Source organism: Strix aluco, chromosome 5, assembly GCF_031877795.1.
Source record: "Strix aluco isolate bStrAlu1 chromosome 5, bStrAlu1.hap1, whole genome shotgun sequence".
Taxonomy (NCBI): Eukaryota; Metazoa; Chordata; class Aves; order Strigiformes; family Strigidae; genus Strix; species Strix aluco.
In genome coordinates this window covers 3992234-4016643 of record NC_133935.1, presented here as the reverse complement: position 1 = coordinate 4016643, position 24410 = coordinate 3992234, and the positions used below count along the sequence as shown (strand labels likewise).

Genomic DNA, 24410 nt, shown 5'->3' with positions numbered 1-24410 from the left:
TGGGGGGGTTTAGTGTGGAGAAGAGGAGGCTGAGGGGAGACCTCATGGCCCTCTGCAACTGCCTGAAAGGAGGGTGCAGAGAGGGGGGATGAGTCTCTTGAGCCAAGGAACCAGCGGCAGGCCATGAGGGAATGGCCTCAAGCTGCACCAGGGCAGGGTCAGACTGGCTCTTAGGAAGGATTTCTTTGCAGAAGGGGTTGTTGGGCGTTGGAATGGGCTGCCCAGGGCAGGGGGGGAGTCCCCATCCCTGGAGGGGTTGAAGAGTCGGGTTGACCCAGCGCTGAAGGATCTGGTGGAGTTGAGAACGGTCAGTGTGAGGTTAATGGTTGGACTGGAGGATTTTCAAGGGCTTTTCCAACCCAGATGATTCTGTGAAAATTCTTTATTTACGGGGTTGAAAGCCAACAGGCACTGCCAGGGATTTCCCAGTAAGCCATATGCATAACCTCCAAGTTATCCAAACCCAGGGAATTCGTGGCCTCCACCTACACCTGCAGCATATTTTCAGTGGAGATGGTTCACTTGCAAGCATTAAGCTCTACCCTACTCACCAGGGCTAATTTCACCGGCTTAGCCATGTTACTCTGTGACTAGGCCACACCTGTTACTACCATCATTGTCTGGAAAACTCCTGCCTTGAGAAAGAACCACAGTGGATTGCCAGTGTCCCTAATTTCCCCGAATCCTAAACATAAAAGTGTTATGAGTGACCCCAGGAGAGACATTAAGTAAATCAGGCATGCAATTAAACATGGTAAGTACCCAAACATGGCTCGAGTGTGATGACAATGACAGGAACTGCAGTGCTATTCCTGCCACTGAGTGACGAAGGTAGCCTCTCTAATTCACAGCCCGACTTTCTCTTCAGCCAGACCTGCAAACTCCAGGCAGGATTCCGCCAATAGCTGCTAGTACCGGACGCTCATAAGCAGAGTAGGATGGTTTAAGCTGTTTTTACACGTCATAAAATGTACCATGTACTCAGAACGCTTGGTAACAGATCTGTGCTCCACAACCCCAGTCATTGCAGTGCTGGGATGTCTGAGCAGCAGATACGTCACAGAATTCACAGAATATTCACAGAATCATCAAGGTTGGAAAAGACCTTGAAGATCATCCAGTCCAACCATGAACCTCACACTGACTGTTCCCAACTCCACCAGATCCCTCAGCGCTGGGTCAACCCGACTCTTCAACCCCTCCAGGGATGGGGACTCCCCCCCTGCCCTGGGCAGCCCATTCCAACGCCCAACAACTCCTTCTGCAAAGAAATCCTTCCTAAGAGCCAGTCTGACCCTGCCCTGGCACAGCTTGAGGCCATTCCCTCTTGTCCTGGCGCTGGTTCCTTGGCTCAAGAGACTCCTCCCCCCTCTCTGCACCCTCCTTTCAGGGAGTTGTAGAGGGCCAGGAGGTCTCCCCTCAGCCTCCTCTTCTCCACACTAAACCCCCCCAGTTCCCTCAGCCGCTCCCCATCACACCTGTGCTCCAGACCCTGCACCAGCTCCGTTGCCCTTCTCTGGACACGCTCGAGTCATTCAATGGCCTTTTTGGAGTGAGGGGCCCAAAACTGAACCCAGTCATTGAGGTGCGGCCTCACCAGTGCCGAGTCCAGGGGTAAGATCCCTTCCCTGTCCCTGCTGGCCACGCTATTGCTGATACAAGCCAGGATGCCATTGGCCTTCTTGGCCACCTGGGCACACTGCTGGCTCCTGTTCAGCCGGCTGGCAATCAACCCCCCAGGTCCCTCTCTGACTGGCAGCTCTCCAGGGACATCCTGCAGCCACGCTCTCTCCTCGTGGAAAGCAGGCCCCTCGGCTGGGACTCGGTGCGTGCCCACGGCGGCTGCTGAGTGAAGGGCAGGAGCAGACACACACTGTCCGGTTTTAGCCCACTGCCGCCTCTCATCACTGTTTTTACCAAATCTCTCCCATCTAATTACCCCCAGAGGAAGGAGATCACTCCTCGTGATGAAGCAGCCTCAGGGAATCAGTGCTGAGAACTCCTGGTCTACCAGGAAGCAGAGGTTCAAACAACATCCCTCACTTGAACTGTGTGACAGAGTCAACCCATTTGGGGGAGGACAGTGACCATACCTGTCATCGGGGACAACACAAATTCATCAGTGCAGTGCTAAAAAACAAGCCGTGCTCAGGCTGACCAGATCTGACTTACACAGTACTTATTTGGCAAGTGTAATCCCGACCCAGAACGCAGTGGTGGAGGGCTGTAGGGGAGAGCTTGCAGTCAGGGGAGCATTGGGTGGAAATGGTGCAAAGCTGTAAGGGGCTTCCCCCACGGAGGAGAGAAGTCCCACCAGACAGAGCTCTGCTGTCCCACCAGCAGAGCGGGGTTTGACACTGGGGGAAAATATGGGGGAGTTGTGTCTGCTGACAAATGTCCCTTTCAAGCCCTGGGAAAGAGGTCAAGGCAAAAATAGTCATGCAAGAAAATATTTTATGGAGAAACCTAAGTTACAAACAGCACTGAAAACAAACACACAAGTTTCCGCTGAAATGTCACGGGGATTAGGAAGCATTTTTTTCCCCCCTATCACCTCCATCAGAGCTGGATACGGCACCAATTAACCTTTTATTTCGTCTGTACTTTCTAGCGCTCTCAGGCTGAATTCTTCCTCTTTGCCTCTGTGCTTTCCTGTGAATTCCTCCCTCCACGCTTTCATGCACAGGACAAAATAAAAACCAGCAGAGCAGGAAACTCCAAATAGAGTGGAAACAATTTAAGCCTACACAGGGGTTTCTATTAAAACTCCAGCTTAATAATTTAGTAGCTTGGCGCTAGCTCTGTAAATTGGAGTGTGTAAAAATCAGACCACCACCAGGTCTGCACGGGATGGAAGTAAATTCAATCCAGCTCCTAAAAACATCCTACCTAATGAGAGACAGTGGCATGAAGAGGCAGCCAGTTGGATGCCTGCCAAAAGCCAACACGCCTCATTAAACTGAGCAGCGTGGGGACCCAGGCAGAAACCTCCACTGGTGTTGAAGTTCTCCTCCACAGGCAGGTTCTCCACGTGGCCTCTGAGCACTGTGCAACAGGCAAAGCGCGCATCTACCAAACTCTGAAACAAAAAAAAAAAAAAAAAAAAAAAACCACAAACGCAAAGGCCCCCTCTTTTCTCCATTCCAATAACTTCCATCTGTTGACTTTTAGGCTCCTCGTGTAAACACCAGCAATGTCCACTTACTGAGGGGAACACGGGAAGAAGCTGACCTGCAAAAGGAAGAAGAAATGCGGAGTGGCCTTCCAAGCTTTTTGCTACTTTTGGACACATTCATAACGGCTATAAAAAACAAGCTGCCTCACAAAAAAGAGAAAGGGTGGAAGTGTGCGTTTCCTATGGTTTCTCTGCACCTAGCACTCAAGTTTGCCTGCTGCAGGAGGCCACGGCAGCTGCACAGCCAGCGACACGACCAGGAGGACTGAAGTTGAGTAATTGTGAGGAAAGGTCAATTTTTATTCAGACTGAACCTGGTCTTTTTAACTAGGGGGAAAAAAAAAAAAATCTACATGTTAACTCCTGTATATAAATGCCAATGACTCTTTGCAGCTTTCCTTGAAGCGGGCCTAAATACACACTTACATCCTTCCTGCCTCCTCCCCCTCCAAGCGAGCTCCTCCAGTGCCAGACCTTGTGCTTTTACCTCTCCTGGCATGCAGTCCCATTCTACTGGCACTCAGACAGGGCCTTCAGAGTTGCAGGACTCAGAGGGTCAGCCCTATTTACCCACCACAGAGACTAAAACTGTCCTTTAGGAATCTGCAATGAACAGGGAACATGCATAAGAATCTGCTTAATTCCCCATCTATTTAATTCCATACAGTAGCAATAAAAAGCATCTGGAGAAGGGGAGCTCAGGCAAAGAGTCTGCTCCCTTGCCTACAGCCAAGGCAGTCCATGCTTTTCAAGACCCCCTCAAGGGTCAGGTGAGTGAATCTGCCTTCTCTGAGCAGCTCCAATCAACTTCCACCTCCCCAATATGAGGCCCTGCCACATTCTCTTCTGGAAAACACTCAAGTCTCAGCCTTCTTGCCCATTCCTGGCTGAGAAGCTCTCTGGGAAGTCCAGCAAGACGCCTCAGAGCCAGCGGCTCTTCCACTGCCCTACAACCATCTGCAAGTGTTTATTTGAGCCATTGTTTCTGCTCTGCTTGCTTCAAGCTTCCTGCTACGCCAGGCCACCACAGTTGCCGGCAGCTCCCCCATCAGCAGGTCACCCATAAACCATGACAGATGTGGAGCTGCGCTGTCACCAGCCCCTCAATTGACTTCACCGTTGAGGCTCCACCATCACCAACTTCTCCTTCAGACATCACCACTGAGTAAGCTATCATCACCCCAACTTACAGGTACAGAAGAGTTTAGAGAGCCAAAAGATTGGACCTGAAACCTGTCAAGAAGCAGCAGAACAAAAGCAGAGGGCAGAGCCCAGCACACAAGGTCAGGGTCCTCATTCTTGTCAAAGCAAGAGGTTCTGCCCAACCTGGTCTTGAGGAAAAGAGACATGATCTCAGTGAAGGGGTGAGAGCTCCCAATGCACATTTTATGTCTTTCCAAAATAATTCCTCCTGTTAAAGCAGCAATCCTGAGGCTGGACATGCCCAGAGTAGAAGACAGGATTTTATTCCCCTTCCTACATTGAAAAGGATGGAAGAGTTTTTTCAGTTTTTCTTCTAGAAGTATAGTATCATAAAAATGGACAAACCTAAAATTCACCTTCCTGCATGACGTACTTTTTTTGTACAGCCAGTGACATTCAGAATTTGGGTCTGTTTCTGTTTCAAAGCTCAAGACTCCTCCATGGATCAGTAGCAGCAGGACACTAATTTATGCCTCAGCTTCACATTTTAAACACAAAATGACATCTACTGGGCTTTTCTTTCTTCAAATGAAAACAGATTCATAATTACTTCCAACAACAGTGCAAGATGGATATTCCCCCACTTAAAAGGGCCCCAGCACAGCCCCTCCTGCTACACCATTCACACTATCAACCAGTAAGGGCTCACAGCCTCTCCTCTGCGTTACACAGGCCCATTTGTAACACCACACTGATGAAACACAAAAACAATTGAGGGTACTTTCAGACATCTTGCACACCACAAATTCTTGCATTCATTTTAAAATTCTTCTTGGCCCACACTGCCAAGCAGAATAAAGACATTAATTTAGCCCACAAAAAGACTGAGGTCAGCACTGGACACTGCCCAATTCTTTTCAAGAGACCACACTGAAAACAAACCAGTGCCCTATATATACCTCTTACCTGGTGTGGTTTTATAGCACCTCTGTCATGGGCACGTAAGTGTCCTGAGCTCTTGGAAACAGAGGTCACATCTTACTTCAATGACTGAGACTGAAAATTGCAGCTAGACACGTTTTCCCTGGTTGCAGAACATGCCAACACCATCAGAAGTTCATTAAACTTGGCATCAAATTTCTAGAGAGGCACTGCTGACATTCATAACAAAACAAATACATCTTGTAAGAGGACGCCGTCAATCTCAGCTTCTCCACTCCCTCTTTAAAATGCCAATAAGGCAAGAAGATGTTTTGTGTCCCCCCCTGCAACTCAGCAACAGCCTTCAAGAGCTCAGCTGGACACCCATGTGTCCCTTTGCCCTAACGATTTGCCATCAGCTCCCATTCCCCTGTGGCTGCCGCTCAAAAAACCCCACAGCAATTAAGGCGCAATCCTTATCCCAGAAAGTTCACCGGCTAGAACAGCGCTCTGAGAGCAAGTGGCCTTTCCCTTCGTGTTGTCAGGTGCCTGGCTGGGGTTAAATGAACTCCTTCCTGCAGCTGCACAAAAACCACATCAGAAAGTGACAGGCGGGAACATGACTGCATGGAATATTAGTCACAATGTGCTGGTGTGAAAATACTTTTCAATCAACGCACTTAAAACTGAAGACAGCTCCTCTTTCTGTACTGCTTGAAAACAAATGTGCTCAATGAATGGCTTTTTTTTTTCCTCTTCCCCTCTCTCTTTGATAATGTCACGCAAAGTTAGCACAATAGATTGTGATGACTTCCTGATGATGGGAACATCCTCTGTTTCTCCCACTCATCCCACGCGCTGGTAAGTGATAAATGTTACTGGGTAGCTTCTTTGCCAGGGTAGAAAACAAGACACCCAGCCAAGGATCCCACGTTCAATTCCTTCAGCATCGGTCGTGAGTACAGCTCTCACGAGCACCCTTCCTCTGCACCACTGCCAGGTAAACAATCGTAATTTGTGTTTAGGTTTTGCTTATCACATCCAAGACCGAACCCCATGCCAAAACGTTCCTTTTGCTCCCTCTGTAATTTGTCACTGATGTAAACAATTGCCAAGGGTTATTCCGTGTAAGCACTGCACAGATCACTGTCAAGTTAGAGAACAAAGAATAACCATTTTAACTGGCTCTAGCTAAACCCATACCTGCTCCCTTAGAGCTACAGTAGATACATGAGAGCGTAACATAGGCTGCTGCGCCTGTAACGTCAAGATTTAACTATTTTGGGTTGCACAAAATCATTCAGAATTCAAAAGAATAAGGAGGTTCATTCTTGAAATTAGCTTTTCCACCTTTATGTAAATCTTTTCCTGCATAATGAGTCATTGGACGGGATATGTTTGCTGCTCCTGTGCCGTCTGACCTCTGCAGCCCACGTCTCTCCCTCACAGCTCCGACTCGAGCCTTCCCCGCTTAAGAGCTACCAGCATCCCTCTGCCAACTGGCAGTCCCCCAAGCTTAAGTTATAACCGCTATCACTAACTGTTGCTAAAAAGAGAGTCCTAAAGCTACGATTAAAACAATACCTACCTCTCACCCAGCACTAATGAACAAGCAGACTGACTTCCAAGCACTTGAAAAAGCAGGGCCCCACTTCACAGAGGTGGGAGAAGATGGACGGCAAAGCCTGACAACCAGTAGCCATCTGGAATCCGGTGCTGTAGATGCTACAAGCCAGCTCTCCAGCTTGGATACATCTCATATCACAGTCCTGTTCTACTGGACTTTCTTTACTTGCATTTCCCTCAACACCACAGCTACTTATCATCTTTCTCTCTCAAAACAGCTAAACCATAACATAAGCACGCAAAACTCAGGGTACAGTTTCACAGTACACAAAATCCAATGCAACCTCAGGCTGCAAAGCTGCAGTTCCACCCTCTTCCTTCAAATTAGCTGCATGATCACGGGCTTGGTTCTGCACGTAAGTCAGTGGGAGAGAACAAAACAAGTCTGGTTTTCCCAGGCTCTCTGTTCTTCAGTGGTTTGGTCTTCTGTCCCAGCAGCTTGCTTGACTGACCCACCAGCCCGGCAGTCACAGAAGCAGCAGGATCACCACGCGAAGAGAAGCACCACCACTGCACGTGTGCCAGGGTCCAAACCCAGTGTTTGCTGCAGCTGTGTCAGACTTTTAAATGCACAAGATTCTTGGGGAGGGGGAAGAAAAAAAAAAAAATCTGATTTTATCAGTAAGTTTTCTAAATTGTCACTAAGAAAAAGTTATAGTAATTACATCTCATTGACTTTAACTAGTAAGAGCACTTTTTCAGAACTTTCAATTGCTGCTTTTGTAGAATATACATCCATCTAAAGTCATCTCTAAAATTTATCACAACTAAAAAAACGTTATGTTACAAAGCATTAGAAATGCTTCCATACCTCTCCTAAATGACAAAGTTTAAGAAAAATAAGTAATAAAAACCCACCCAGACAATGCATAAGATTAATGAACCTGTGTGTGCAACGTCCTCACAAAACCCCTTTTGTGGATGACAACTCCAGAAATCAAAAAGAAACTCCTACTTGTCTTTAATTAGCTGTTCCTATAGAAAGAAGAATCTGTATCTGTTACCGAGTGATCTGCTGCCTAAATGGTAACTTACACAACTCTTAGTTCAGAGTACTTAGTAAGTCTGCTACAAAACATGGTCTTCAGTTCCCTCATTTCCTGATTTTACACTGCTGCCATATTACTCATTGAGAACACTCCTACATCCAGCCAGAGCTTGAATATTATGGGACAACAGCGCTTGTAATGTTATTTACACATAGGGTTTTATTTTATCATAACTTTCAGTTCTGTACTTTCAACATGTCAGAAGGACTAGCTTTAAGCAAGTGGTTTCCCACCAAAAAGCAGCTGTGATTTGAAAAGAGATGACCGCTATCATTAATGGGATGTTTCTCAGAAAACACCACTGTTCTCATTTCAGAGTGAAGAGAAGCTATCTCAATTACTAAATTATCTAAATCACATTTGCAAGCCATCTGATTTAATTATATTATTCTCAGCTTCACACTTGGGACCCAATAGCTGTAGGTCTTCTTTTCCAGATGTCTTGCATAAGGTCTTTCAGAACTTTTCAAAAGGGGATGCCTCCTTTGCCATATTTATTCAGGGTTAGACACACCAGAAAACTTTCTAGAAGAGAACACTACTTAAGAAGAAAAAGCTCCTAAATCTGTTCTCAGAGAACGCAAAGGAGACGAGTTTTACACATTCCCTAACAGTTTGTGAAGTGGTAAAAGGATTATCTAGGACTCCCTCTTTTTTTTGTCTGGGGAACTGCAGACAAAGATGGGTTCAAGCACCCTGCCACACTTACACAGCCCGTCCAACACATCTGATTGCATCAGACCTACCTCCCATGTGCTGTGCAGATGGCCCGTACACACGCAACAAGGCTGAAGCGTGAGATGTGCAGGGGCACAAGCCCAGCAGTGAGGAATCGGGGATTTCTGGACATCTGACAGCCCAGATGAAGCTTTGGCTCTTTCACCAACAGCCACAGTTGTCATATGAAAGCCCAAATCAACAACTTTTTACCAGGAAAACTCAAAGGTATGTCAGCTCTACCAATGTTAGCCATTGAAAACCTGAAAAATTTCTGAAAGATCTTTTTGAAGCTCTACATTGGCTCTTTCATGTTCAAAGAGAACATGAGCCAAGTACATCCCAGTGATGATGAGCAGGGGAGAGAATCTACTCCTTCATTCCCAGAAGAGCTACTTTCAAGACCGACTCCGACATACTTCCGCAGTGCTGAACTTCAAATATCCCAGCACTTTTCTGGAGGTCACAACTTCTGATAGCAAGTCTTTGGAAAGCCTCAAGGAAATGTTGAGCACTGTAGTTCATTTCCACTGCAAGCGCTTCTGGGGCTGTAAACTATTGTTCAAAATATGATAACAAGAGTACAGACCAATGATCAACGATTCAGATGGAAGTTCAATGAGTGAGTAGTCGTAACTCTAATCCATTCCATTTCTATTGCATTGAGCCGCAGTGACCTCAAGTTTCCCAGAAAGCTGAGTATTTCTCTTTCCTTGCTCATATCTACAAATGGATCTCTAGAACAAATTGATCAAAAGAGAGAAGGCATTTGAAAATTTACACTATGACCTGGCAGAACTCATAATTGAAAAGTAAGTAGTTCACCTTCAGTTTCCGTGTAGCTTAGGTTGGGCATAAGCAAGAATTAAATTCTGTGGACTGGATTAAGCAAAAGGAAAGGCTATGACCCAAGAATTCTTTCTGACCTTAAAAACTCTTATAAATTCCTTGCCATATACTGCTGTTATGCTGATTTGTTTTACAACTACCTGAGCAGCTTTTTCAGCTGAAATTCATCTGATTTGGGAATTTTATCTTTTAGATAATTTGCCAGTCCCAGCAGCTGCCCTTCAAATACATCATCTTCTATTCGGGTAAAAAAATAAATCTTATTCCTTGCCCACACCACCACAGTTTGGCACAGTTCATACACTTGATTACAGGGTATTCTACTATACGGTAATTCAACATTTCATCCAGGCTTCCAGAGGTAGATGACACATCCAGTCAGGAACAACGCCCACGCAAATTAATTACTAGTAAATGATATGTTTCATACTTCTAGAGCAGCGTTGAAATAAGGGCTAATAATGTTCTCATATAGAAACATTCATGCCCCAATCACACAGAAACATTAAGGAAACCCTACCCTTCATAAAGAGCAAGATGGACAGATTACTTGCAGTAAGGCTTTGTAATACTTTCAACATGAAGTCATCTCTGCAGATCACATCTGATTGTTATCAGAATGCTAATTATAGGGCTGCTGAGACAAGGTCAATCCTGCTCCCCCAGCCTACCACCTAGCATCTTTAAGTCATCAGTGCAACTCCAAATATTTGCAAATAATACTAACCTATCTAAAATGAACGTGGAACTGCTGAACGGCTTTTAGCTAACATTCCTGACACCTCCCCACCCCACCCCCCCCCCCCCCCCAGCCTCCCCCAGCCCAATTTTCACTTAGGGGTAGAGTCGACACCTTGAAAATTTCAGTTCAATGTTAAAACAGGAGGTAATTGTTAAGAATGAAAGCCTGTAAAGTGACTTTTCCTGTGCCAATATAATCCAGCAGGGAGGGAGTAGACTATTTTCAGACTATGTTAACCCCAGACATTTAAAAAGAGAAATCATACCATTTTCAGTCTTCATTTGACTAAGCCAAACAAGTAAAGCTTTTCCAGTTTCCTCCTCAACGCTCTCCGGTCCCCAGGCACCCTTACAGCCCTCCTGTTGTACTATGAACTCACCTTCCTTGAACATAATGAGAACTTCACATGGGGTGTCAGACAAAATCATCTCTCAGCCATGCTCAACACAATCAGTATGTTCCTATTTCTGTGGAAGTACCTTGTGTGATACGAAGCAAGCAAGGATCAGCCTGGAGTGCATCTCAAATCTGTTTCATGCCCAAATTCAGTATCAAGTCTGCTAACTCTGGAACGGACCTTCAATACCTCTTATTCCTATTTGAAAATCTACAATGTTTTCAGGGGTGGCGGGGCACGTGGTTTTTGTTTATTTGGTTTTGTTTTGAGGGTTTTTTTCCATCCAGGGAGACAAGGCTAGAATAAGAAACCCAATTTCCTAGTTTAAACAAGCTGTGAGAAGAAACTGAATTCTATTCCTTCTGGTACCTGATAATCATAAGCTTCATGCACTAATCCTGATGAAAGCATTAATATATGGCTTAGCATGCTAAGACTTCCGATCTTCAGTGCCAGTCTCTCTAAGCACCCAAATTCTATAATAATACAAACCTTTCTGATTGCTAGATGCCTATTTAATTTTTTCCTTTTCCTTGGAAATCTGGTGGTGGGAAGGATTCCAGTTTAGATCTTTTCTCAAAAGGCCATAAGAAACCAAAGCACAAGAGAAGGGGACATGCTGGAACTGATTTCACACATATATTCTAGGAGCGAGGGACTGGTCTTTTTTATGACACCAAACGAAGCAGTGCTTGTTAACACAACAGATTTCAGGCTGTCACAAGTGCAAACAATCTTTCCTCTTCCTTAATAACTGCTAGATCACTTCATAAAGTTCATGTACAACAGAGCACTGGCCATCTGCCTCGGGCATACACAGCAAAACATTCATTCTATGTATTTAAGTAGCAGTCGTGAAGCTTTTTCAAGACCATTTTCCCATTTTGATGCTGGCTGGTTAAGACATCACCCCATCACTCGAGAATTCAAGCTACTTGCATGTCAGGCTGGAGAAAAACGAGCAAGATCAACTGAAGGACACGAAAGTAGTTGCCAGCTTAACAACCCCGCACATTTATTTCTGCATGATGGTGCCTGTTAAGATTCCAGTCTTTATAAATAACACTTCATCACAGAAGAGAGGAGAAATAAAGAGCCTGATAGATTGCCACAGTCATCAATAATCTCATAATTCCAGGATGCCAAAGACTATATTTCAGGTACCGATTTCTTCACAGAACAGCTTGTTCCCTAGCTTTTCTAAAAAGCATGGCAGCATTTCATTAAATCCCTTGAAAATACACGTGGCATTTCAACCCAGGTTCTTCCCCATTTCAGAAATGTTACATTCCAAGGAATTCTCAGACATCTTTCCCCGGATTTAAGACATTGCTAATTTAAGTCTGTGAACCAAAAGGCTCAATTTTGCTTGCAAGTTAACACAGCATCATCTAGAAATTCTTTATATGTTGCATCAAATCTAAACAGATCTTCATTTTCATTTTTGCCAGGCTTCATTTAACAGGTTTACTTGTGACCCTCTGAGCCCTCCCCTTTAATGGGATGAAAGGTAACTTAGTGGTCTGATCCATATGAGCACATAAACCTTGAAGCAAAGGCCTGAAGACAAAGAAGCACTTGGACTTGATAAGGCCATTCCGATTTAGCTGGCCTAATTCAGTTTAGTCAGGTATCATTCTCAGGGCATGTCCACTGAAAACAGGTTTCACAAATAGTTTTGGAAACTCAGCTTTGATACCACAAACCATAACTAAGAGGAATGGCAACAAACATCTCACTCAGCTGAGTACTAAAATAAAACCAAAGACCAAGCAAAAAACACCTCCACAAAACTTTCCCTTTAGTTGAGTCCATTCTCTGATGGACACTGATCAACTGTGACTGGAGTACTGGATGAATCCCAGAGACTCTCAATATTTCTGCTCAGAGAGGGATGGAGCTAGGAAGAGTGACTGTGGTACATCACCCAGTAGAAGGTACATGTGCTTGCAGCAGATACGCACCCTGAGTCTAACTGCAGCCTTGGTTAATGGGATCCTGCACTGCATCAACCTAGTCCCCAGCCAGGCAACGTCCTTCCAAGGTTTCTGGCCCAGGATTCATTCATTCCTGGTGATGGAACAGCTTCCCGCACTTAGACAGCTTTTCCCTTTATCACCACCTTCAAGGTACCTTGTCCTTTTATTTCCACCAGGGAATGTCACAGAATCACAGAATCATTCAGGTTGGAAAAGACCCTTGGGATCATTGAGTCCAACCATCAGCCCGACTCTACAAAGTTCTCCCCTACACCACATCCCCCAACATCTCATCCAAATGACCCTTAAACACACCCAGGGATGGTGACTCCACCCCCTCCCTGGGCAGCCTATTCCACTCTCTGACCACTCTTTCTGGGAAACATTTTTCCCTAATGTCCAGTCTGAACCTCCCCTGTTGCAGTTTAAAGCCGTTCCCTCTTGTTCTGTCACTAATCACCTGTGAGAAGAGACCAGCACCAACCTCTCTACAATGTCCTTTCAGGGAGCTGTAGAGAGTGATGAGGTCTCCCCTCAGCCTTCTCCTCCTCACACTAAACAGTCCCAGCTCCTTCAATCGCTCCTCACAGGATTTATTCTCCAGACCCTTCACCAGCCTCGTTGCCCTCCTCTGCACTCGCTCCAGCACCTCAAGATCTCTCTCGTATTGAGGTGCCCAAAACTGGACACAACACTCCAGGTGTGGCCTCACCAGTGCAGAGTATGTCAAACCTTTATGAGCTGTCTCTACCACTGCCAGCCCTCTCACCTCTAAAAAAAGCCATGGACCCTGCCCATCGCAAACCCATCCTTCCCTCAGGATGAAGCAAAACCATGTCCATGACCTCTGCAGGCCACATTCCCCAGCACATTTTGCCACTAGGCGACAGGTCTCTTCAATAAAACATAGTTTGTCTTCGACAAAACAACGTAGTTGCAGTAAAGGTCAAAAAGCCACAAAGCATTCACAAAAAACAAACTGAAATTCCCAAATCCCCAAATTGCTGAACGTGTTTTGCTTCACACACGTGGTGACATGAATGGCTGAATCACAATTTATGAGTCTTAAAAGCATGGGATAAGCTACAATGTGCTTGTATATATAATGCTTGTGTAGAAAAGTGCTTTTCTTGTTAGTCTGTCAAATGCACTAGACTTGTTGCTTATAGAAAATAATGATGTAACTCCTATCCATAATTTTAAACAGCTGAAATATATTAGGAGACACGATGTGGTGTATGTGTGGCTTCAAAAGTTATTTACTTGCCAAATATTAAAGGATGTGTTTGCAGACATCTTAACTACATACTAAGAGAAGCCCATTACAATGACTTTTTGCAGCAAGCTGGTAAAGAAAAAAAAAGCCAAAATAAACAAACAAAAAAATAAATCCATACAAACTTGATTCTAGAATATTTGTTCAAAATAATGAGCTATTCCCAAAGAGGAATTTACAGGTCTGAAACAACCCATACACTGTAATTGGCTATATAGCAAACCAATTACTGATATTAATGCCTGCCTGGACAAAAGTTGTTTAACTATTAAGAATAGTTAAGAATAGAAAAGTAGTGTTTATTATATTTGAAAACGGGGGGGGGGGGGGGGGGGGGCTTCCCCATAGGTGTGCTTAGACCCAGATATTTTTTATTTCAATTTGTATGGTAAAAAGTGTTCTGTTTTCAAAATTGTTGTCAGTATGGGATTCCTGTGGCAATAAAAGCTACAGATAACACTGCACTGAAATTTGTTTTTAGGGCAAAGCATAAGAGCCCTCCCAGTAATCCACTTTCATATACATTTTAAGCACAGTTTATCTAGGAACTACATTTGCCTTTAAGGGTATACAGGATACTTTGAGTAGCACATCCCCTTTGCCAATATTGGATGTCTAATAAGAAATGCTCAAGATCTTTAAATTCAAAGCTTCTCTGAAAGGAGCTTAGATGGCTTTCAGCTTCCCTTTTGCTTTCATAGAAAGAAGCTAGGCCTAAATTTTCAAGTGTGACTAGTAATGTTTGGATACTCAGCTTCAGATATTTTGAAAGATGCAATTTTTGAGAAGCTTAGCATCTTGTGCATGAGAAATAATCTTAAGGCACTGAAATGAGAGTTTTGGAGGCACACACAATCATGGGCCCTTTCTGAAAATGTATCTCTGTTGCCCGGCCTTTACCTATTCTACTTGTTTCCTATTCCCTATTATTCACCATCACCTGTCAGATGGCTCTCCAAATTCTCTCCCTGCCACCCAAACCAGATATCCTCCACTGATAAGGAATTCACGTAAAGTAGCCCTCTCCCCGCTTCATTTCCTTCGTTCCTCCAAGTCTTACCTAGTATTTAGTGCTGGTTAACATTTGCCTTCAAACTAATCTTGGCAGAAAGCCCCCATTTTACAGATCACAAAACTGAGGCAGACACTCCTGGCAAAGAGAGCACATGCAGCTCTATTAAACTCAACAGCAGCTGGAGTTGCTTAAAACTTTGAACTAGTTATAACGCAGAGCTACAGCACTGTCATGGCAGAGATGGATGTGGGATGCAGCAAATGAAGATCTCCTGTCTACAGGCAGGACCCTCAACGCCCCCCCCCCCCCCCCCCCCCCCCGAAATGAAGGAGCTCTTTTGTCCTCACGCTGTTAGACACTAAAGGTTTTGGTTTGGTATTGGGGTTTTTTTTTTTAGTGGGTTTTTTTGGTGGGTTTGTTTTTTTTGTTTGTTTACATACAACACCCAAGAATAGGCAGATCACGATTGTTCTACCCCTGCTTAGCAAGTTGTGGTTCACCCCTGAAATTTTTGCACGAACTATTAACATTCCCTGCAAGGCGTGTCATCAACTCCGTCTCCATCATTAAACGCTCTGTGGCAAAAGCTCCAGGGTGCAGCTAAGATCAGTTTAACCTGCTAACTAGCTATAACTGCCTTTTATACCTTAGTATAACACATTACCTACTGAGTTTTAAAAACTTCCTAGCGTACGCATGTAACAAGCTCACATGGGTCCAACATACCATCAGCAGACAGGCTAGATTCCCTTCCCAGACCCATCTCAACAGAATGCCCCCAGAAGTCAGTAATGTGGCGATTCATCCAATAAGCTAAAAATTTTCATCCTACAAAATACCAAAGCGTAGACGAATTACACAGAAAATGCTGCACATGGGCTTTTTTCTTGAAAACTGTCAAATTTTGTGAGATGCCATAACCCTGGATTAACACACACATAAATACCAAATTGCTGTTCTGTTGTTTTTCAAACTGATAAGGAGAAAAAATTAAAAGGAATCCTAAATATTTCAGTGGCCCTGGAATTAATGCAGTATTGCAACAGATAGTGAGTCAGCTGCCAAAAATTAATATGAAACATAATATTTAATGCATAGTGGTTATTTTTTCCTAAAAAGATGCAAGCACGTCCTTTTTCTTTTGGCAGTGAAAACAAAGCCTATTGTCATAAAAATCAATCCCTTCCAAAACCAACAGTTTGAGTCCGAGTAAGTGTAACTGTAGTTGAGTCAACTACCTTCGATCACATCTTCAATTCTTTCCTTTTCAAGGAAATGCTTGGGTAAATGTATTTCTTCTTCAGACAGAACTGTCAGAACAACCTGGAAGCTGCACAGGTTCTATGTTTAGGAGCAGATACGGATCCAGCCAACACACTGCAAAGAAATTCTGGCTAAACTGGGAAATGGGATGGAGAGCAAAGCTAGACTGCTTCGGTCCCCAAAGTAAGGGAACGCACAGATGGCTCTACTTAGATCTGCAGTAACTACTGTCATGCAATGTTTTTGTTTTGCTTAGCTTATTCTCTTCCCTATTAAGAACCATTTTTGTTCAGACTGTGTGCTGATTTACAAACCACCACAGTCAATTATGAGTTATCGAGGACCAATAAATTTACAACACTACTTTTGAGTTTTGCCAGAAACCAGGAAACATTTTTTCTGGCCACACAGACAACGAGCAAAAGATATTTGCCCTGGGACATTTTGTCAAGGAAAGACTCAAAAAATCCTGGCTGCAGGCAGTATGACTGTAGCATACTATACAGTAGGACTATTGCTACACTGAGTACAGTCAGTGACAGTCTGAAAAGTGAACGTCCCTCAGATAAATGGTAGGAAATCAGGGACTGAAGCTCACCAACATTTTGTAGGCAAGTTAAAAGCACCAGTCACTCAGTTGAGTGATAACAAGTCTGTTATCGGAAGGAAAACACTTCAATGCTTACAGTGTTAAAGAAAGGAAAAGGGAAGTACTGACTACTAAAATAAGGATGAAAAAATTTGCTGTCCAGATCATGCACACATTATGCTTTTCAAAATACACTTCATTTCCTCTTTCATTTTTCCTCTTTACGAACGGTCACAGCTTTGCCTACATGGCAAAACGAAATCATTGCTGACAAATGGGTGCAGCCAAATGTGATTTTCTTTGTCTACACTTGTAACGAGACACATACCCTGCTCTAGTTCAGTTGCACCCCTTGTTGTCAACAACTGTCAACAGCGGTTCAGTTTAGTGCACCAAGGAGAGCCCAAACAATTTGGAAAGAATGACTTCAGCTGAGTGTGTCCCACACGGCTCCTCCAGAACACACACGCAGAACAGCCAATGCAAGAAAAACATTTAAAAATTATTAGGAAAATGAACAGTAAAAACCCCCCAGATCTGGCAGAGAGATTGAAAGCATCTGAAGTTACTTAAGTGTTTTGACCAAAAAAAAAAAACTAAAAACAAACTCAACCCAATCAACTTGTCAGTTGCCTGAGTTACAGAGTTGCCCATTTCTCCTTCACTTTGTCAGAGAGGAGTCTGTGATAAGGAAGCTAGTGACAGTATCGTATCGCGATTTTATTTATTTTAAATGGAAAAAAATCATAAGCCTTACGAACTGGAAGAAAACATCACCAAAGCTAATTCGGAAGGGATTCTGCCACTTGCCCCTGTGGAAGGCAAATCCAACTAATGCAGATTGCACTGGTGGTGTCTACCATGACTTTAAATCATGTCAATATTCCCTCTCACACTTTAACAGCCAAAAGAATTACAATCTGCTTGGATTAATGCAGTACACTGTCATTAGCCTGGCAATTAAATCCCATTTCTGAGATTGTGTGATCTGAGTCACCAACATCTGCAAATATCTTTACATCTTGTGTAATAGCTGGCCTCAGATCTTGATACACCAAAGTAAAAAGGCCTTTTTACTGGTTATTTTGGATGTACAACTTCATGATGACAGCAGCTTCTCAAAACAGCCTGTGAATCAAATTTATTATCCAGTCTGTCACGTGGGATTTTCTTAACTCTAAGCCAATAAAGCAACAACGAATCAAGGTCATTGTTTATATTACACGAATAAAAATTAACCACCTGTTCAAAAATTTTCCTTTTGACATTGAAAGGTATTTGGTCTCATAGGCTTTTGACATACGCAGCATTCAACAGTTCTTCTACACATCTGAAAGTATGTGAGAAAACACTCTTGAACAGCATCTCCTTTGCCAGTCCGTTTTGACCTCTAAAATAAAAAATTATCTGTCCGCCATCCTACTGCTTCCAACACCAGTAGTTACATATGAGAACGATGATCCAGTTGCAGGATGCTCACCCCAGGAATTAATTTCCTCCCCAGCAGTATCACTGAATATTTAAGCAGATCAGTGATTTTCAAACAATGGTTTAGTGGTAAAAGCAGCAGCACAGGAAGATCTTTTTGCCATACGGATCAGAGATGAGACAGCATGTTATAGGCTTTCAGAACAAAGTCTAGCTCTACAAATCCACTGAAGAAAGAAATACATACCACCTTCTCCAACCACGGTAAGATAACCATTTCCTTCTTTAAATTAGAGCCTAACCATGAGGCATAATGAAATGTACGCTACACAGACCTAAAGAAGGATTGTTACCTTTAAAAATTCCAGTCATCTTTTACTTCTTCAACAGTTACTTGCAGTATTTGCTATAGCAGAGGAACAGGCACTGTTTATGGCCAGGAATCATACGGCATAACCCATAAACACACCACCTAACAGTAACCACAATGAAAGCCAGGAAGCTCTGCTTGAAGTGCGCACCCACAAAGTTTCTCTACAGGGTTTCCTTTGAAGTGGACTGCTGCAAGTGACCCATGGCCATCTCCAGGGAGAACAAGATAGCCAAAGTGATGCCCCAAGCCCTTCCCCACCAGAAGCGGGCACGCTGCAGGCAGTACCTCCTTGATCCGCTTCACGAGCGCGTTCTGATCAAAAGCAACCGCTTCTGCACACTGGTGAAGATGATCCTGGTACCGGAGACACAGCTGCAGCACCTGCTGAGGGTCCAGCTTTTCCAGTTTGGTGTTGGTCTGAGAGGTCTGCCCACTGAGGAGTCCTACAAGACAAAGGAAGGACCAGAGTTAATCTGAATATTCATATAACTAACTCGGCCGCAAGCCGAGAGGCAGCAGAACAAACCCAGAAGAAAAGCTTTGTATGGGGTAATGAAAAACTAATTCAGGATCTTAGGCTACTGAATGCACTTTAGCAAGGTAGGAGTCCAGCGAAGGCTAAAAGCGTGAAAGGTGTGGATTGAAGATTTATGGATGTTTAGGATTTATAGCAGTGCAAAGAACAGTTTGCCACACAGCTTAGCCCTCCTTGACACAACTTAAACACAGACTCTAAATGCAGGCCCATAATGCACATCAGTCTGGTTTTCAGCCATACGCTGTGTAAAGCGAGTCCTGTTTCTTCTCCTCCACAAACAATCCTAAACTGCGAAAAATTAACCCCCTCCTTGTTTATGTATACCAGAAGGGGAAAGAGTTGAGATCTGCATTCCCATATGGGCACGGGACTCAAACTATTTTCACTAGAATCATGCTGTCAAAACCAGAGCTCTAAATATTCACTGGTCCCCCCCCAAAAAACCCTGAATAAAAAATGACCAACCTAAGTTAAATTATTAGGGGTGAAATGCCCCTGTTTTGCTTACCTTGCCTTTTTTAAAGCTTCAGAACCCTTTCATCTTCTAGGATTTTTCTTTACAATCTCAAAGATCAGAAATATACTTCTTTTTTTTAAAATATGGAATTGAGATCCTTACCTACTTGCATGACCAGGTTTCACAAAAAGCTCACCAAAAAAAAAATGTATTAGACTTAAAATTGGGGCACTGGTAATATCCTGAGGAGCAAAATTGTCCAGAGACATTTCTCCTGCCCATTGTTTGTTGCCTACATAGCGCAACTTGAGAACCTTTGCTGAGCTCTAGCATACGTGTGCCATACTGACCACTTTTCCCAAAGCGGCTGGAAAAAATGATGCTAAACTCTAAAGCTATCCTTTCATTTTTGCTATTTCATTTACTTACTTTCATTTCATTTTCCTTCAGCATTAGCACAACTTTTTTCTTGTTGGGACACCATCTGTGACAAACAGCACATACACGCAATCTGCTTTTCCCAAAACTATGTAAACTGAATTCAGTGACTGCATGCATGTGCCCTTTGGGACTCTCAGTTTACAGACAGGAAAAGACATTAAAACAGCAAATGTAAGCAAGTATCACACTAAGCAATTAAAAAGTAATAAATGCCAGTTATTTGGATTGGAAAAGTTCTTCTAAGAATGTACCTCAGTGGGAAATGGAAACTATTCTGGATGGCCCCCATGCCTATTGGAAGCTACAACTGGTGACACCGAGTTCTTGCCAAAACGCAAGAACAAGATAGAAACCAAGACATAAGTCAGAAGCATCTTATGAATTTGAGAAAGTTAAGCCTCCTTGAAAACATTTGCAGACAGAAATGAAAACAAAACTAGGACAGCAACTTCATCAGATACAATGAAGTAGGTTTACTTTTCATCAACACTCAACATTTTATTCTCTCAGGATGCTCTCAATTACCCTTTGCACAAAACCTTTTCTTTCCTCATCTTAAGAGGAAAAAAAAGATAATTTTGTTTTACTGACTTGTTGCCCACTACAATTGTGCTGTCTGAGTCAAGAGGTCAGGAGAGGAAATAGACACTTCACCATTTAGTCTCAAATCCCTGTATTAGTAATAGTCAAATTATTTTTTATGTTTTGGAAAGAATCATCTCAAACAAAATCTTAGGTCCAGAAATATCAATTGCAAATCTTTCAAGTCTACTTTCAGCTGAAGTGCAAAACTTTAACCAAATCCACTGAAGGAAATAAGACTTTTTAAAAATGTGTATGTTACGTGTTCTAGTGCTTCCTCAGTTTGTTGATTCTGATCTTCCATAAAATTATCTTGCCAGGAAAAACGTTCAAATAATGTTGTCAACTTTTAATATATTGAATGTTCACACAGGAATGAAGAGTTCACCATACACCTGAGGCAGTTATCCTGTTTCTGCACCGATCAAATACGTGATGCTATCAACCAACTAATTTTCTTTTATTACTAATCTCTCACCAACTTCAAGGGGAGGAAGAAAATTAGACTCTATTTAAGAGATTTAATTAACACAAAGTGTGTATTTTGGCCAACTTATGCTGCTTATGAGAATTCTGAAGTGGAATAGGCTAAGGGCTGTAAAATGAGCTATAAGAGAACATGCTACTCAAACTTATACTATGTACTTACAACCTCGTACAGGTTACATAATGCTAAATGCAAAATTAATAAACTATAAGGAGCCTCTAATTCACTATCCAGAAAAACACAAGCTCAAGTGAAGTGAGACACTAACTGTTCAACTGGAATTCCTTCATAAGAAGGCAGAGGTGGAAACACCATCCAGTACAACTGTTTGGAGTAGCAATAAAAAACGAACAGCCTATGACACTTAAAGGTAGACTATGGTAATATTCTGGGTGATGCAGTAGGGAGAAGCCAAAGGAATCAGCTTCTCCAAAAACTTCTGAGCTCGTACTGACAATGCCAGAGAATAATTTAGAGTTTCAACTTGCAAGAAAGGAAAAAGTAAACAACAGCATGAAAAAGGCCATGCAGCCTTCCACCTGGCAGAAATTCCCATTGTCAAAAAGTCAATCCACCATTTTTTGTTGGTCACAGTAACTCCATGCTATAAATATTAACGTTTTTTCAACATTAACATTCCCCTCCTCTCCGCTTTTGTGAGACCCCCCCCTGCAGTGCTGTGTCCAGCTCTGGGGCCCTCAGCACAAGACAGACATGGGCCTGTTAGAGCAGGTCCAGAGGAGGCCATGAAGATGATCAAGGAGCTGGAACACCTCTCCTGTGAAGAAAGGCTGAGAGTTGGGGTTGTTCAGCCTGGAGAAGAGAAAGCTCTGGAGAGACCTTATTGGGGCCTTTCAATACTTAAAGGAGGCTCATTAAAAAAGACAGTGAGATTTTTTTACCAGGGCCTGTGATAGGACAAGGGGTGATGGTTTCAAACTGAAAGAGGGTAGATTCAGATTGGACGTAAGGATGACATTTTTTATGGTAAGGATGGTGAGACACTGGAACAGGTTGCTCAGAGAAGCTGTAGATGTCCCCTCTCTGGAAGTGTTCAAGGCCAGGTTGGACGGGGCTTTGAGCAACCTGGGCTAGTGAAAGATGTCCCTGCTCATGGCAGGGGGGTTGGACTAGATGATCTTTAAGGTCACTTCCGACCCAAACAGTTTTATTAATTCACTGCATTTTCTTTTTTAGCAAGTCAGTAGCTTTGCTCCAAAAGAGCAGATGGCAACAATAAGTCATCTTGAAACTTCATGGAAGAGAGACTACAGCCACTCGGATCCCAGAGAGGTTTTACCAGGGAAATCCAGGGGGTAGAAACAAAGAGATGCATGGCTGCAAAGATCCCCCCACCCCATGCCACGGAACCCAGTTCTCTTCCCTTCCTCCTCTCCCCAGCATCAGGCAGTGAGCCCAAACAGGTTTAAAGCAACACCTCCTCCATGAGCTCTGCACTTAAGAGACAGCAGCATACTTCCCTATACCCATGACAAATTTGAGACTCACAGGAAAAGGGCAGGGTGTTAAAAAGGGTGTTGCTGGTGTCCTTTGGTCCTATATTAACAGAAATTTGAAGAGACATCTAAAAGCCTTTAGCAGTTCAGCACCGAGAAATCTTTAATTTTCAAGCAGAGAGATGGCCAGCACTGCAAACCTCTAGGTATTATTAAACAACCCTCCTCTTGAAAATCACTTCTTCCTTCTTAAAGCCTTGTCCCACACTTCAAACTCTCCACCGAACAGGGCCATCCCTCAGTGACTGGTCTACACACAGTTTGTAAGAGGATATGAGATCATATCTGCTGCAACAAAATATTTCTGAGGTCACTCTTACAAGTGCCAAAAGGGGGAGAGACAGAGGTCACTGAGTGGTTCGGGCTCGCTCCCGAAACACCAGAACTTGAACCCGGTGACCAGCACATCTCAGAACAACTAACTGCTGAGCTACTACCTCTTCTTCACTGAGGAAAGGGTGTTCCTGGGATTTCATCTATGTGATTATTACTCCCCACCCCACAGCATTGTTCTGCTCTTAAATGGGAAGAAAACAGCATCTAAAGTTTTAATTTCTTATTAAATTGAATACTTGTTTTTCAAGCTGTTGGTTCCAAAGAAGGAAGCACACCAGGAATCATCTCTGCACTGTTTGAAACCTCGAGGAGAGACTGCTTGGCACAGGAGTGATGCAGCATACCCCAGCGTGATAAGGAAAGGCGGCATGGAGGATGTCGTGGCACGGGGAAAACAAAAACTGGGAAAGGGGAAAAGGACTACTGCAGAGCTTTAGTGCATGGACCAAATATGCTTTGACAACTGCCAAACATGCACATTCTTGGCTATCAAATTTCACCATAAAACAAATAAGAAGATAGACCACATTATGTGCCTGCCACAACGATGAGAAGCCAAGGTCTCCCACCTACTCTGGATACATCTGATCAGCAAACAGCATACCCGTGAAGGTGATAAACAGCAACCAGGACAAAGATTCACATTTCAGCTCCTAAATGGTGCTTTAGAAAAAAACAACCCAATACACCAAGTATGTTGTGCATAGAGAAATATCATATATCACTACACGGCTAGCTGACCCACAGACTTGACAAATCTGTTATTGTTTCCATATTCCTTGGCAAAGCAGAGGCATGTTAAAACCATTTTCCTCCTACTTAGTCATCTCCTTGTTGGTTCCAGGTCAACATACACTTCCAACAAATCACATCCTACTGAGCAGAAGAAAGCTGTTAGTTTAAAAAGCATTTTTATGACTAGAAGTTAAGTTCTTGAAAAAATGCTTTACATGCTATACTGATTCTACATACATACAGACCATTGTAACCCACCACACTCACGTTCTGCTGCTTTAATGGACAACCCTAACAACAACTTGAGCGCTTTCCAACCTGAAAAGTATTATTATTTCTTTCTGACTTCTGTATTTCCACTAGTCAATCCCCTTTTCATCCAGTAACAGCAGACATTACAAAAAGAAAACCAACAGGTCCACAGTTGTTAATTTATTATTACAGACAACAAAGCACATAATGCTGTGGTCTTGTTACTACTTTTAAGGCCACAAAGGGTTGCTGGCATCAGCTAACCAATCTTTCAGTGGAATATAAGAGAAGACTTTAAAAGTAACTCCTTATTTAATCAGACCAGAAGTCTACCCTGCCCAGAATACTGCTTCCAACATTTGACAACAGTGGACGTTTAGGAAACATTATCAGTTCTTCTTCCTCTTCCACAACCTTCCTGCCTCCAAAAGTTATTACTAAAAGTTTCAGGCACAAAATAGTGTGCTCAGTGAAGCTATGATACTTGAATTTCACTAATCCTTTCTGAAAGGTATACATTTAC

General features: G+C 43.3%; 1 protein-coding gene across 1 annotated transcript in view; it reads right to left on the bottom strand.

The window, feature by feature from the left end:
• The window catches only part of BORCS5 (BLOC-1 related complex subunit 5), a 77001-nt gene that overhangs the window by 4758 nt on the left and 47833 nt on the right, over nt 1-24410 (bottom strand). The window contains exon 3 of the mRNA XM_074825663.1: nt 18828-18985. Within this exon, the coding sequence (XP_074681764.1) occupies nt 18828-18985 (158 nt within the window). The remainder of the gene's footprint in view (nt 1-18827; nt 18986-24410) is intronic.